We start from the raw sequence: 16,539 nt of genomic DNA on the forward strand, positions 1-16,539 counted from the left end.
TATATATATAATATAATTAGTTTTATATACATTGTATATTTTGTCCTGACTGGAGTTGTTAATTAAAGATCAAGTCCAGGTAACAGGTTAAGTCCGTAGATAAACTGTTATTTCAGTCCAGGCAAGAGAGTCAAAGTCCAACAAAATTCCTTTAATTTTAGCTTTATGAAACCCAATGTAGCCAGTTTACCAATCTTTGTGCAGGGCTACCAGAGGAAATGCAGCCCCTTGTCACATAGTTCTATGGGGTACAGTGTACTGTGTGTGGGGAAGGATGCAATGGACAGTATTCCAGGATATATGGGGGCAGTACTAATTGCTCTGCATTCCATGTATTGCTCTCCACTGTGCTAAGTAAACTATGTACTGTTTTTATAAATGTGGAAAGCACAATATCAAGCCTGTAATGTTTAGTGATATTTAGCAGTGGAAGACCTGGGGGGGGATTCATAGCGGAAAACAGAAAATTCTAGCGTCTTATGACAAACCCTGCTTCTGCACAACCCACTAACCACTGCCAGGGCTATTATCACGCACTGCACTTATGCATGTAATGCAGGACCTAGAAAAGCACTTTTTTTTTTTTTACATCTAAAAGCTGCAATCTCACATGTGAGTCAATTGCTCAGCTATGTCATTGCATGCTTAAAGAAACTGTCCCAAAGACATGTTCCATGATGTTGTCTTTGGTTCTTTGAAAATAGAAGAAAAGCCTCTATACATTATATACCAAGGTGCTGGGTGTCATCCTGGACTCAGGCATCACCTTCCTTCCCTACATCCAATCCCTATTCAAATTCTGCTGTAGACTGTAAGCCGTCACGGGCAGGGCCCTCCTTACCATCTTGTCTTGAATTGTATTGTGATTGTAATGTCTTCCTTATATTGTAAAGCGCTGCGCAAACTGTTGGCACTATATAAATCCTGTATAATAATAATGATATACTGTACATACATTACAATTTGCGTCTCAATTCTTGCAATGTAGATGAGATGCAACATGAGGAAGCAGACCTTTTGGTAGATACAGCTAAGCTACAGAGAACTTCTTCAAAGTACAGTATTACTTAAAACAGAAGTAAAGTGAAAACAATTGCTGGGAGGTAGGGATTCTTGGCAGAAGAGCTATGCAATGTCTCTTCTGCCAAAAAAAATTTTCCTCGCTTCCCCAGCAATTTTTCATTTTTTGTGTGAGCCAATTCATGGCAACTCTAAGATGCTGTAAATGGGCCGGGTGCTGGGGAGGATGTGTATGCGCACAGGAGTCACATCATCACTGGCCACCCAATGTCCAAATACGACTTCCAAGAACTTAAAAGTGTCGTTGGCCGAGACTGTGGCAGTGAGGGACAAACTTGAGGACCAAATATGGATCCAATAGGGCTGGAAAAGGGCACACTTGTAAGGAAAGTGTACCCCAATATGCAAGTATATGCTGTGCATACTTGCACATCAGGGCAAAATCAAAAAATTTACAAAGCGATTTACTTCTGTTTTAACCCAAGAGCTCAAAAACATACATTTGCTCTGTTTTTTAGGTGCATGTTTTACTTGCTTTTTATGGGTTTTTGTTTCATTATGTCTCTGCTATGCTATTAGGGTTATTCACAGAAGGGTGAGGAGTTTGGAGAAGGCAGGAGAAGTGAACAATGTAGGACAACATAGCTGATTTGGAAAAATTCTCCAATTCAGCTCACTTTCCAGTTCAGCTATATTGTCCTAGATTGTTCACTTCTCCTGCCTTCTCCAAGCTCTTCACCCTTTTGTGACTAGCCCTGTATGTTTTTTGTGTGCACCCTGGAGTCCAGCTGACTTAGCAGTGATGTACATAGAAGTGTGTCAGTGCCTTTGATCTACAAGTCCTTTAACATCAACATGTGTCAGAAACCGTCTCAGACAGTCACACAATACTTCTTTCTGCATCTAAGCACCATAGAGTGAAATGTTCTCTCTTGGAGGAAACTAAAAGGAACAGTTGCATTTTTTCCGTGCAAATATTTCTCATCCTCAGCTTTGCCATTCGTTCTGCATTTGTTTTTAATTACGATGAGTTATTTACATATGCAACAGAATGTTTCCCATTATAATAATTTTGTTAATATTCATTAAATGGTCAGATTTTCCATTCAGAACAGCTTGGTTGTCCTGATGTTCTCGTCATACTCTTGACCATGTGTGCCTTGTGATGGCATCGGGCAGTTCACAAGATGAATTTGATCTATGCTGCATACTTTTTATTTTTTGCCTTTTCCGGAAATAATAAAATCCAGTTAGCATTTTTATTTTACTGTGCATATTTTTTTCATACAGACTCTGCCACCGTCTTCACAGACCTTCATTCAGAACTGGCCTGATTTAGCAAACTGGCAAAGTTTATGGTTTTGTGTTATCCATTGTGAAGGAGGATAGGGTTAGGGAGCAGAGGCAATACAGCAAGTTCCCCAAAAATATTTGTTTAGACATAGAGTAAGCAAATCAAACACTGTACCAAGTGAGTAAACCCGAACTCAAGATTCCCCCATCCTCACTAAAGAGCATGGATGAAGGAATCTCCCCTGACGGTTATTGTATTCTGACATCCGAGACCTGCAGCTGTCAGAATACCTAATCAGTGACCTCAGTTGATTTGGCTTTAGGCACCGTTCAGCCGACAATTTTCATACCTGGATCCTTCAACAAAGTTAATTTAAAAAATCAACTTTATGTCGAACCGTGTGGTACCGGCAGGGCAACCCATGAATGGAATTTGGGCTGATTCAGCAGAAAACAACCAAACTTGACCAGCTTTGCAAAGTGAAACTAAATCACAGAGGAGCTCAGGGGAGGCATTGCTAATACATATTATCACAGGGATTGCATAGTGTCTATTCTTAGACGTCCAAGTTTATTTTTAAAGTTTATACAAATTCACTTTATGTCAGAAAGTCAATTTGATTGATCTCAGTTTCAGTTCTCTGTACTCTACTGTAGAGAAATTAATTACAGCTCATCACATGTGGGCTAGTTGGGTTTGCATCCAGAAACCTGTGAAGTGTAACTTCCTATTTCTCTTTCCTTGGCACATCACCTATTTAAATCAGATTCCAAGGTGGGTTCGAATGCAATTGGTGGCTGTGCAAACTTATTAGTACTCACACACACACATTACAGACTTCTTAGTACTCACACACATTACAAACTTCTTAGTACTCACACACACATTACAAACTTCTTAGTACTCGCATTTGGTACACTACCCACCTTACACATTACAGATTACAGATAACCAGATTATTGACAAAATAGCGTCGGATGCACTAAAGTTAATCAAAAGGTTTGATGTCTGATAAGGTTATTTACCCCATGGTGGGGTACTAACATCCCTTTTAAGTTACAACACAGAGAAAATGAGCCTATATGGAACTTTTAATGTTTCTTGTATATATAACATTTAAAAAAAACTTTTTAAAACATACATCCTTTATTAAGATTCATTAAAATACTTAATAGATTTTCTATACTCACAGCATATCATATCATCAGCATTGTAATAGGAATACATACTAGAGTTGTTTTTGGTAACACAATCAAAGCTTACTTGAAAATCCCTTTTATGTAGTGTAGCTGCCTTTTGTCTGCCCATCACTTCCAACAACTTCCTGGATTCCCTGTGTGGTTTGCATCTTCTTTCCTGCTGCTTGCCATGATACAATCTCCATTTCTATCTATTTCTCTAGACTACATATCCCATTATGCATTGCTTCCAGCAAGCAATGATAGAGTTACATTGTTCAGTTGAGTTGTAGTTCAGAAGGCAAGCTCTGTAAGAGTTGTGAAACAAGAAGTGCACACTCACAGGGCTGAGTGAAATTGTCACTGAATTGGGCATCTTCAATAAGTAAGTCTACAAACATCTAGATCAATATGGTTATTAGGAGTGGGATAGAACTTATGTAACTTCAATATACAAATACATATTTATTTTTATTTTCTAACCTAAGATACCCTTTAAAAAAATTATAAAAAAACAACTGATACAGATTCCTATAGTACACTCAATTTTACCTCCCCAAGAGTCACAGTGAAAATTCATACATGGATATTACATATAGTTTGAAAATGTATAAATCAGAGGGTTTAAGGCTGTTTTGAGTTCTCAACGCGTTTCGTGGAATCATATAGGATTGTAAACACCCTTCATAAAAAATAACACCTTCATTGTATACAGAAAGTTCCACTTACAATAGCACTACTGTTGGAATCAGTTGCTTTAAATAAAACACCATAATCGATGCCAGCTCTGAGCGATCACTCCCATGTGTCATAGACCAAGATGCAAATCCACATGGCATATGGGGGGACATTAGACACCACAGGCAATTCTGTAAATACAACCCCAATTCTAAAACAGTTTGGACTCTGGGTAAAATCGACATAAAAACAGAATGCAATGATTTACAAATCTCATAAACTAGGGTTGCACAGATACCAGGTACAGTACTCGGTACAAGTACGAGTACATGTACCGATACTTTTGAGCTCCAAGACTAGACTAGAGAAAAATTCAAAAATTAGGAGGCAGCTGTCATTTGTAAGGACCACACAGAGCTCCTGGGATTTGTACATCTCTGTTTTAATGTACGATTTTGTTTTTATAAATATCAATAAAGGGATGCACAGATACCAGTTTTACGAGTACTGATACTTGCCGAGTACTTACAAGTACGAGTACTGATTAATTTTTGTTTATTGCCATGTGACAGTTTTTCTAAAACAATACAGACTAATGATTTCAGGGCAGTGGTGGAGTGCCAGAGCTAGGTCCCAGCTGCAACCGCCGCCACCCTGGTACTTCTCATGAAAATGCCAAGTATCTGCACTGGTACTCGAAAAGTATCTGTGCATCCCTATCATAAACCGATATTTTACTCACAATAGAAAATAGAAAACATATCAAATGTTTAAACTGAGAAAATGTACCATTTTATGAAAAAAAATAAGGTAATTTTGAAAGTAATGGCAGCGACACATCTTAACAAAGTTAAGACAGGGCCATGTTTCCCACGATGTAGCATCCCCTCTTCTCACTTTTTGTCACTCTTAAAATGGTCACCAACACAAATAGAGAGGTCCAATCTACCCAACAGAAAAACATAGAGAGCAAACCAGATGCAGGTTCTATCCCTTCTTCTCCCTATCCAAATCTAAAAAAATGTTTTTGTCTTTAGATACATTTTCATATATAAAAAGAATTTCCCAGCAGGGCTATAAAAACCCAATCCTTAGCCAGTCTGTCCTTGTTGGCACAGACTTTAAACAGTAGATTGATTGAAGTATTACAGTCTTTTTAACAAAAATAAATAAGCCTGTATTGCAAATTGGAATAATTGTGTCCATTGCACATGAAGCTTAAAGCCCAAACTTACCCTTGCGGTGGGACTACACCCACAGTGCAGGGTTAAGTGCTCGTATTACTTACCTGATCCCTACTTCCACAGCAGTCAGTGCTCATTTCCTCTCCCCCTCCACTCCAGATGTTGAAGGCGTCTTCACAGCTAATGCAAGTCAATGGACCTGCAAAAAGACGTGGGAACTGGTTTAGCAGCCTGAAGGGATCCAGCTGGACAGAGGATCAGGTAAGTAAAAAGCATTAATAGCGTCCCAAGTAAAATGTTTAAGCCCCACTCGAAACAAGGCTGCTAGAGGCTTCAACACCACAAACAATACAGTAAAGGAATATGAAAGCAAGAGAACTGTTTTATTCTGTACAGGATGTAGTGTGGACATGAGGTTGCTAATTAAAAGGGAGTATCAATTTGCTTTGGGCCTCATGACCTCACGGGCATTGTCCCAGTTGCACACTGTGCACCCCCTGCAGTTATCCCCTAATAGTACTATAAGCGTGTTACATTTCATTACAGCATTCATGCTTTTGTGACGCACAATTAATTTGCTTATGGCACAAGTCATTGTCTCTATGTTCATTGCTAGTTTCTTTAAGTGCTCAATTACTTTAAGGTTAAAACCTGGAGCACATTTATTTTAATTAATGGCAAAACAAATTACATGGCATATACTGAATTTCCCATGAGAAGCAGCATATTATTAAACTTTTCAAAGGCTGATTAATGATTGAAAACAAATGGCTCTTGCAACTGGATAACAGAGTGGGAATTTGTAATTAGACATAGTTGATAGGCCTATGTACTAGGTGTTTAGCCCTCTATTAAATGAATTAACATCTGGAGTATAGGGGTATGTAATGCAGTTTTCAAGCAGCCGTGCCACCTGGGTACTTTATTGAAACGGGGAAAAGGGAGAGTGTTAAAGGTAATATATAGAGGTTTCAAATACAGTACAGTACAGTAAGTTTTAGGCACTTATGAAAAAATGCTGTAAGGTAAGGATGCTTTCAAACATAATGCAGTAAATATCTACCTGCGTGTGTGTGTGTGTAAACCTGTTGGTATTAACTGGTTTTCTGCAGTAATTTGCCATAAAATGTGATCTGATCCTCATCTAAATTACAACAATAGGCAAACACAATGGGGGGAATTTATCAAAACTGGAGCAGAGAAAATCTGGTGCAGCTGTGCATGGCAACCAATCCACTTCTCTCTTCAGTTTGTTCATTTAAGATTTGACAATTAAAGAGAGGCTGATTGGTTGCCATGCTCCAGTTTTGATAAATTCCGCTCAATGTGTTTAAGCCGATAGCACACAAGAAATTCTAATTTCTCGTGTCTTTATTGAACACGCCCATTAAACATTTACAGTGCTGGAGCAAAAAGTATGTAAACCCTTGGAGTTAATAGCTGGTCGAACCTCCTTTGGCAGCAATGACTTCAAGCAAGCGCTTTCGGTAGCTCTGGTTCAGACCTGCACAACGTTCAGGAGGAATTTTTGACCATTCCTCTTTACAAAACTACTTCAGCTCAGACACATTTGTAGGATGTCTGGTGTTAACGGCTCTCTTGAGGTCATTCCACAGCATTTCTATGGGATTAACGTCTGGGCTCTGATTGGGCCATTCATAAAGGCGCATTTTCTTTTTCTGAAGCCAGTCTGTGGTGGATTTACTTCGATGCTTAGGATCATTGTCCTGCTGCACCACCCATCTTCTACTAAGCTTCAGCTGGTTGACAGCCACCCTGACATTATCCAGTAGGATGTTTTGGTAAACTTGAGATTTAATTTTTCCCTCGATGATGGTAAGTGATCCAGGCCCTGAGGCAGTGAAGCAAGCCAAAAAGATGATGTTCCCTCCACCATACATCACCGTTGGGATAATGTTTTAATGTTGGTAAGCTGTGCCCTTTTTGGAGTTCTCCTTTATTATAACTTTAAAGTAATTTTTGGGGTGTCTACCCTTTGCCTTTAAAATAGCATCAATTCCCCTAGGTACATTTGCACACAATTTTTTAAGGAACTTGGCAGGTAGTTTTTTTTAAAACATCTATGAGAACTACCCAGTGGACTTAAGCTGTCTCAGTTGCTTCTGTCTTTTCATGTAATCCCAGGCAAGAGCTTGAACAGCACATCTGAAACACCTGTTCTTTCTGCCTGTGAGAGACCTTGGGGGTGATTTACTAACCTAAACACACGCACGCACCAGGTGCGTGTGATTTTCACACGGCAAAACGTATTTATCAACCAAAAAGTCTCTAAAAGCATATTTCCACTAAATGCCATATATGGAAAAATCATGCACATGATGCATATATAATGCTGCTTCACAGTTTAGACAAAAATGGTTAGCTCATGCATTTACATTCCTGCATTCATCAACGCAAGCAACACAACATAGAGCTAATTTACACAACATCACCTTGCAATTCATGCTTGGCTTTGCACAACACACCTGCTGGGTGTGTACACACTACAAAGGTGTTTAGATTCCTCCCATAGATCATGCTGGGAGGGAACACACTACAGAGGTGTATACATGTTCGTGGTGTGTTTATAAGGTTAGTAAATCAACCCCCTTGAGTTGATGCAGTAAGACCACCCTGTGTCAGTTTGGCATTGTGTAAGATTTGTTAGATTGAATTGTCTATAGCGACATCAACGTGCTAGTAAAGCATGGCATTTTGTCACCCAGTTCCATTCCTCTAGAGCTGATTCAATTTGATTAACGCCCTATTCACACTTGGCACATGCATTAAAAGCATGTGTCGTGTTTGTGGTGTCATTATTGCTAGCAAGCCAGATGTGCTTTTTTGCTGTACAAAAATACAGTGAGGAAAATAATCATTTGATCCCCTGCAGATTTTGTAGATTTGCCCACTTACAAAGAAATGAAAGGTCTATTATTTTTATCATAGGTGTATTTTTAAATGATAGAGACAGAATATCAGCCACAAATCCAGAAAAAAACACGATACAAATGTTATGAATTGGGTTGCAGTTCAGTGAGTACAATAAGTATTTGATCCCTAAGCAAAACATGACTTCGTACTTGGTGGAGAAACCCTTGTTGGCAAGCACAGGGGTAAGTTCCACACGTGGCCTCACACACTGATGGTGCATACCAGTATGGCATTACAGAACCATGAAGGAAGGGTTTGTGTGACACCACTCACTAACAGACAAAGCAAGCCTTGTGCTGTCTCTCACGATAGCCTATGGTGCTCTTTGACTCCTTTGTCACAATTATTTGTAAAAAAAAAAAAAGTTAGTATACATATAGCAATATAGCTTCTCCTTCCAAGTAATGTTGTTCATTAGTCTTAAGCATTTTTTTTTTTAACTTGCACAAAAGAGCCAAGTGCTGTAAGAACCCAGCTCTGAAATCATGGTGGTTATTCAAAGCTATTGTTAGAGGAGATGCTGTCTTAGATAGCTGTTTAGTTCCAGCTGCATCTATAGCAGACCTCCTCCTATCAACCAGTTTATGTTGGCACAACTACTTTCATGGCTGATTTCACATGCTTCCAGAGATGCTATGGAGGGTGATAATCACTATATAGCCCCACTGGATCGCGGGTGCAATGCTCTGGCTCCTGCACACTGTTCCTTCCAGCTCCTATCTGTATCGAGGCATGGACTTTCAGTTACAGGGACAAGAGAAAGTATGAATCGACTACAAGTGCTGTGATACCACCGCACTTGTACTCCATTAGCAACTACAAGTCCCCTTGGAGTGATGACACTGTAGACAACTGTACTATGCACCCTTTGCATCCCATTAAACAAAACCCTTACAACTGTAAAATGACTACAGTACTGTGGGTAATGAAAGGTCTGCAGGAGACAAAAATATGTCCATACAATATGTAAGGAGGCGAGCAAAGACTCAACATATCTAGGAGTGTCAGATTGTGGACTATGCATTATCTGGCTTTTATTTCCAGAAAATGAAATAGAAATGTGTTCCTTCTTTCAAAACATGCAGGCAACCTCATTTGCATAAGTTTCAACAGCTGGAGAATCTGCTCTTATGTTGTGGGAAGATGTGGGAAATTTTTCGTCCGATGATCGTACGACGGCCCCATCCTGCCCCAATTATCGAAAGGTTCAATCAGCGGTAGTTTAAAAAAACACCTGAACGACTTGCGGTAATTGACCGCAATTATTTTAGTTTGCGCATGCACAGTGTTCATCATACGACTTTTGACGGACGGAAACACCACCAACCATGCGAACATCGTACGATCGACCAAAGTTTTCAAACATGCTTGACCGTCAAAAATCATACGATTGTACAGTACTATCGGTCGGGTACTCTATTCACACGTTACGATTGTCGTACGAAAAGTCGATCGCATACGATAATCGTACGATAATCGTAAGGTGTATAGGCACCTTAACAGTTTAAACCCTAGAAGAATTGTGCCTCACTCCATTACACTCTAATCGGACCCCAGTATGTGCCATCCAAGCTCTAATTGACTGCTTTTTGGAAAAGTTCCAACTGAGCTTTACATTTTTAATGATTCTTCTTTGGGGTTAACTTGTAACATTCTTAACCTATAGTGTGAATGATGTCATCATTTTACATGTTATTTTGTAATGTTGGAGTGTTTATATGAATAGTTTTGAATGATACATGACTCATAATCTTATTCGAGAGATATTTTTAGCTGCCTTTTTTCTTTTAAAGCATCTATCTCAAATACCACATACATGAATATTTGCTTTTGGCAAAGGCTTTTTCCAAAACTGTGTAACATCATTATGTATTCCACGTAAGATGGTCTAGTCACCAGAATTGCTTTGGAATCTAACTAGGCTCTGTCAATTGATATGGGCACCACAAGATAAGCATTACCCGAATGAGGAATTCCCATCCCAAGTTAAATTTAAACATGTTACCTGGATGTGAAACAGAGTTTAATTTAACCTTTAAAGGTACAAGGAACAGTTACCTTTTATTCCTTCTAGTGCGCTTGAATGGCTTATTGTTCACACTTTGTAAACAGCTACTTGTTAGGGTCAAGTTTAAAAGCCGTTTCACACATCGGTAGAATACAAACCATTATGTAGTCTGCGAGTTGTGACCACATCTAAGGAACTGCTAGACAGAAGCAGAGAAAGCATTTAAGTGATCTTAAATATCAACATCTTATCAGTGTAAGTACTTACTAAAAAGTGGCTTTTTTATAAGAAAAGTAAAATTTAGAAATGCTAACATGTTTTAAGGCTTTATTCACACTTGAAGTGTCAAGCCTGATTTATATACTCTTGGAGGGAATTTCTGAACGCATGTAAATGCATCTAATGATTACTTACTGGTATCATTCAAACTGAGTGTTTACCTTTGTTTAGGTACGGTGAGTTTAGCCTTGTTTACAGAAAATAGAATTATGTGCGTCCAAGGTCCAATTAGAAACTCTAAACAAATAAATGGACGTAAATGCGGCTAAACCCGCTTCAATTCAGGTACATCAAGGCTACATTCACACTGGCACTCCTGCATTTGGGTTATCTAAACACAAGAGAAGTTATCTGGGAAGAAAAAAGAACTTTTATGCTTGCCAGATCACTTTCCCTGTGTTTAGATGCACCTGCCTTAGGCCTTATTTACACTTGTGAATGGAGCCAATTGGGTGAGTCTCACAAATGCAAGTGAGACTCACCCAAGTGTGTGAGTGAAGATGGGAAGCGGTATACAAAACAATGACAGCGGCTGGCACTAACTAGCTGTTAGTGGTAGTTCTTATGTAATCAGATATGCCTCGAGTACCTGCGGACAAACAGTTTCCATCCAGAGACGATCGTCCACAGGTAATCACTAAATGTCCAATTACACGCGGGCAGCTCCAGGCATTGTTAGCTGTTCACATGAGTCTAAGCCCCTATTCACATGAGTAACAGCTGACCCGTACGGATCCGTGCGGCATGCACGGCCATATCGGGCCGCTCGTGGGAAGGACAGGAGCTGCGTGTGAATACACGCAGCAGCCTGTTCTTCTCTATGGGAGTACGCCGCCCTACGCTCACCCGAACTGCACATCTGTGCGGGTGCGCATGTCCGTAATCATATGGATGGATCCTGTCTGTGTCTGAGCAGGGACACCCGCACCCGTACGGACGTACAGTTTGCGTGGGCGTAGGGCGGCGTACTCCCATAGAGAAGAACAGGCTGCTGCGTGTAATCACATGCAGCACCTGCCCTTCCCGGGAGCTGCCCGATACGGCCGTGCACGCAGCATGGATCTGTATGGGCCGGCTGTTACACGTGTAAATGGGGGCTTATAGAACAATATGTGAGACCACCCTATTTGCAAATGTGAATGGGACCTTAAAGCGGGTTTAGTCAGGTTTACATGTGCACTTACAAGCATTTAAAGTGCATTTTATGTGCTTAGCTGTGTTTACAGTTACTAATCGAATAATGTACTCACAGAATTCAATTTTCTCTAATAGCAGCTAAACTGATCGCACATAAATGGTCAGTTTGAATTGATCTACTGCTTTGGGCTGCATATGAGCCTGGACTTGGTGCGGACCCGGCTCAAAACTGTGACTACCGCAGTATGACCCTCTCCCGGGCCAGTAAGTGGTGACGGCAGTGTTCCCTGGCACCTTGTGACGTATAGCTGCAGGGCAGAGAATGCGCCTCTCTGCAACTGATTGGGTCAGAAGGACAGTTTTGAGCAGGCTTAGGTGATCTGGATTCGCACCAAGCCTCATCATTCCTGGACAAGACAATTAGATGTCAGGTAGACATGTAAGTGTCTTTGGTCTTCTAGGCTGATCACAATGTATTGTTTAATTTTCATATCTAGTCAACGATGGTAGTTTGTCTCCACATAGTAATACCTTTTTCTTTGTTTTCTAGCACATCCTTCATTGGCCACCTCTCTGGTATATTAGTCGGCTTATTATACACACATGGACCCCTGGGGTGGATTCTGAACAGTGCAGGTAATAACCCCATATGCCAGCAGTAGAGAGATGTTCTTCTCTTCCTGCAAGATTCACAATTGAAAAGCAATAGTCTGTTCTATTATAAGCCACACCTGTGGGTTTAACAACATACTTAGGAGAGTTTAATGATGTATTTATCATTCATTACAAGCCCTCTCTAAGTAATATTAATATTTTACTTCTCAAATAGTGAACATAGAGCGTATTTTATGGCATATGCATGATACCGTAATAATAAAAAGGACAATAAAACTGAACAGGGCATAGAGAGCCTAATGATTTTAAGTGGAGATAAATCACAATGTCTGCAGGCAAAGTGAGCGGCACTGAAAATTTCCTTCATTCAAACGGTGATGAGAGACATATGGCTTGCAATGCTTTATCATTCTCTGTCTGCAATATTAAACAAACGGTACATGTGAAAAGAATTCGATACAACTGTGATCACTGGAGGGAGGTTCAGTGTAGTGCAATAATGTGACGTTGATGAAGATTAAAACATTGGCTTGTCCTTAACTCCCCTTTTCTTATAATAAAATACTAAACATCATCTTGAATATAAATGCTGTGCGTCATTCTTTTCACTTGCAGTCATAAGTCTTAAAGGGGACCAGTCACATTTGGGCTTATGGAAGAATCTGCATACAGTATTGAGTCCTAAATGACTGTAATTGTGCAGGATTATTATATTATATTTTCCCCTTATTTAGCTGTACTTTGTCTACCTAACACTTTACCTTAAGAGTAATCAATCAGAGGTCAGAAGTCTAAGGCTGGTTTCACATCACTGAGATGCAGTAACAATTTCTGTCCTTTTTTTGATGCTTTGCCAGCCCATTCAAAATGAATAGACTGCTTTAACTCAAAGCACATTAACACACGACATAATGTATGTTACCGCAACGCTCCAGAGAGGATAGTTGTGAATGGACCCTTACAGTTCCACACGTGGCCTCAAACACTGATGGTGCATAACAGTATCACATCACAGAAACATGAAGGAATGGTTTGTGTGACACCAATCACTACTCCTGAATGAATGAAGAACACTTTCCATTTTTTACATTTGTGATTACATTGATGACAGAAGGAAGAAGGAAATGCTGTGGCCTATTTGGTATTCTCTTCTTTTTGTCCCCAAATTAGATAAAAACAGCTGGGGATACTTCAAATAGTATTTCAACTGACTCCTCTCACCTGAAATATGGGATGTTGGCCAATAACCTTCCAATGCTGATACAGAAAGACAACTAGAAGGACTTGGAAAAAAGTTGGTTAGTACAAGTGTTACGCGTATGACCTTGTAGAATGGAACTCTTTACCAGGTTCTTCTGGTTGTCTTTCTGTATTCTCTTCTTCACCTGGATGTTAAGAATCTCCTGACCACATAAACAGACACTTATTAATAGCATGTAGAAGAGAAGTTACCAGCACTCCATAGATGTGAGAATAATCAACAGTAACTATGTTATTCTGAGGAAGGGACCCTGCATGGCCCCAAAACATTGATTATATGTACATGTGACGCTATCTGAAGTTGATTATTCTCACATCTTTGGAATATTGGTAAATTCCCTTCTACATGTGATTTTACACTGCGCCATCTGTGGCCATCACTACATGCACCATCCTATTGCTTTGTTCAGTCCTTAAAGGAGAACTATGGGGTCAGGGCTTTGCCCCATAGTTCTCAGGGTAACGGGAGGACACAAACCAGCGTCCTCCCGTTACAGCTCGCGGTATACTGAGACACCGCAGCAGGAGCGGATCCCTACATTGATGTGGAGATCTGCCCAGCTGCGTGAGTGACAGCTGGCTGTGCCTATCTAGAGGAAGAGCCAGCTGTACCCGCCCCCTCCCCCGTCCGATCCGCCAGTCAGCACTGGCGGATGGGAGCGGGGAGGGGGGAATCCAGCGTCGAGAGGTGAGCGAATGCCGTTATATGTTCGCTCACCTCTCGATCTACTGAGCCGACCTGTGACAGTCTCATTGTCACAGGTCGGCTAGAACTATGAGGTGAGTGAAAAGCACTCACCTCATAGTTCTCCTTTAACCCATCGCACTCCTAACCGGAAAAGATCCAAAAAATGGATAATGGCTGCTGCAGTGACTGTGGATGGCGCCGCCGGTAGATCAGTGAAGAAAACATCAGCACTCCTGAGTTCCAAGAATGTCAGACCTTGTTTATTGACATCCAATCAGTTCTCACAATGTATGGCAACATTTCGGAACGGTTCCTTTTTCAGGAAAACAAAGTGACAACCCACAAAACACTAGTAAATGCTATATTCAGAAACCGTCATATTACCCCCTCTGATCTCATTATGACATCATATTCCTGCCAAATTAGATTCAAATATGTAAACACTCACATTAGTATAAACTGAACATGCATTTGTAAACAACATACATGAGCAAGAACACTGAGCATTATGAGTCACGGTAAGGCACCATGGCATATTAAATCTAACTGCAAATGTAAATAATGGGTCAAACAGACCCCTGGTAGGGCAAAGTGCCGGCATATAAGGGAATCATAAGTCACAATATGTAAATATAAGGATATACATCTAGAGTAAAATCGGGGGAGGAGGGGGACGACGACAATGTAATAATGTGAACACCCAACGTGAAACTGTACCCCAAGCTGTCGAATAAGCCGACTCATGGGAAACTATCATGGAACAATCATGGGGATCAATATAACCTATTATCTATCTGATAGGAAACAGGAAAGAGACTGCTATTCAGTCCTTTTGGCGTGTAGATCAGCAATGCTTTCCTGCGTAGTAACTGTGCGTCCCTGTTACCACCCTTAGAATGCATCGGGGCATTATAGATAACCATGCCCCTATTCGTAAATTGACGGTGTTTAGCAAAATGTACTGCTACTGGTTTGCTATAATCAGGTAGTTAACTATGATGTATTACTTTATCACTATATATCATTCACTAGTGTATTGTGGGTTATCACTTTGTTTGCCTAAAGAAGGAACCGTTGTGCGTTCTGAAACATTGCCATACATTGTGAGACCTGATGGGATGTCAATATGGGATGTCAATAAACAAGGTTTGTCATTCTTGGAACTGGGGAGTGCTGGTGATTTCTTTACTGAATCCTATTGATTTGGGTGCAAAGGCTGTAAGGAGAGTGTTTGGGAACTGTGGTTTTTGCACCTATTAATAGGAGACATGATGCATCTGATCCACCAATGGACAGCTTGGTAGTATTGTATACAAGGTGGCTACTGTAAACATAGCAAGAGCTCTATAGCTTAGTATGTAAGCTAAATAGGTCCAAATAAGGCTTATAATAGAACCGATTTATTGCGTTTTTTAAAACTCATCTACTTAGTAATGTTAACCTAGATCAACTTTACAAAATCAAGTCAATTTTAATTATACCATTTATTGTGTTTTAACCCTTTTACTGCCACATTTGAAAGTAGTACAGCAACGGTAGTAACAGGCTATAAGCAAGCTCACAGATATGTGTCTGTTTATAGGGTGTGCTTGCCGGTAGAACTGATCCTTTCAACAGGGCTTTTTAGCAGCTGCCCTCCCTGCATCCCAGTTCCTGGATTCACCTGCTTCTCTAGGACCAGCTTGTTACCTCCCTTGTGAAAACAAAAACAGTAAAAAGTTTTAAAAAATGTAATAATAAATAAATTTAATTTAAAAAACATTTTAAAAGTCCCCAGTGTCAATGCCCATACATACACTAATGTATAGGATGATTGCACAACACATATTGAGTATACCTGCATTCTGGGATTAAGAGGAGTAATTCCAGAGCCATCATTTATGATCAACTCTTAATTGCTGAACTGTAAATGCTCTTAAAGTGCCTCTTATTAACAATTATGATTATTGTAGCGTTTCCTTATTTTAAGAGCGCACAGTTTTGAGGCTGGACATCGTATATATCTTTACATGAAAAAAAAAAAATATAATTTTCTATATTTTACAAAAAGATTTAAATTGATTTGATTTGCAACTCCCACCATTTTATTCTTTACGTTTTTATTTTAAAAAATAGATATTGTTTTAGGTGTTTTAAGTAAGCTTTCATGTTTTAGCATGTGTGTAAAAAGGGTTATTGCATATATAATTACCTTGTTTTAGGATCCATTTTCACTGAAGGCAATCAACGAAGACATGAAAGATTCAACAACTCTGGTAGGCTGT

At 39.9% G+C, this 16,539-nt stretch overlaps 1 protein-coding gene across 1 annotated transcript in view; it reads left to right on the plus strand.

Annotated features, from left to right (window-relative positions):
• The window catches only part of RHBDD1 (rhomboid domain containing 1), a 48,950-nt gene that overhangs the window by 17,930 nt on the left and 14,481 nt on the right, over positions 1–16,539 (plus strand). The window contains exons 3-4 of the mRNA XM_018568374.1: positions 12,263–12,348; positions 16,477–16,530. Coding sequence (XP_018423876.1) covers positions 12,263–12,348; positions 16,477–16,530 — 140 coding nt within the window. The remainder of the gene's footprint in view (positions 1–12,262; positions 12,349–16,476; positions 16,531–16,539) is intronic.

This window comes from Nanorana parkeri, unplaced genomic scaffold (genome assembly GCF_000935625.1).
Source record: "Nanorana parkeri isolate BGI_ZX_2015 unplaced genomic scaffold, ASM93562v1 scaffold1178, whole genome shotgun sequence".
NCBI classification, from domain to species: Eukaryota; Metazoa; Chordata; class Amphibia; order Anura; family Dicroglossidae; genus Nanorana; species Nanorana parkeri.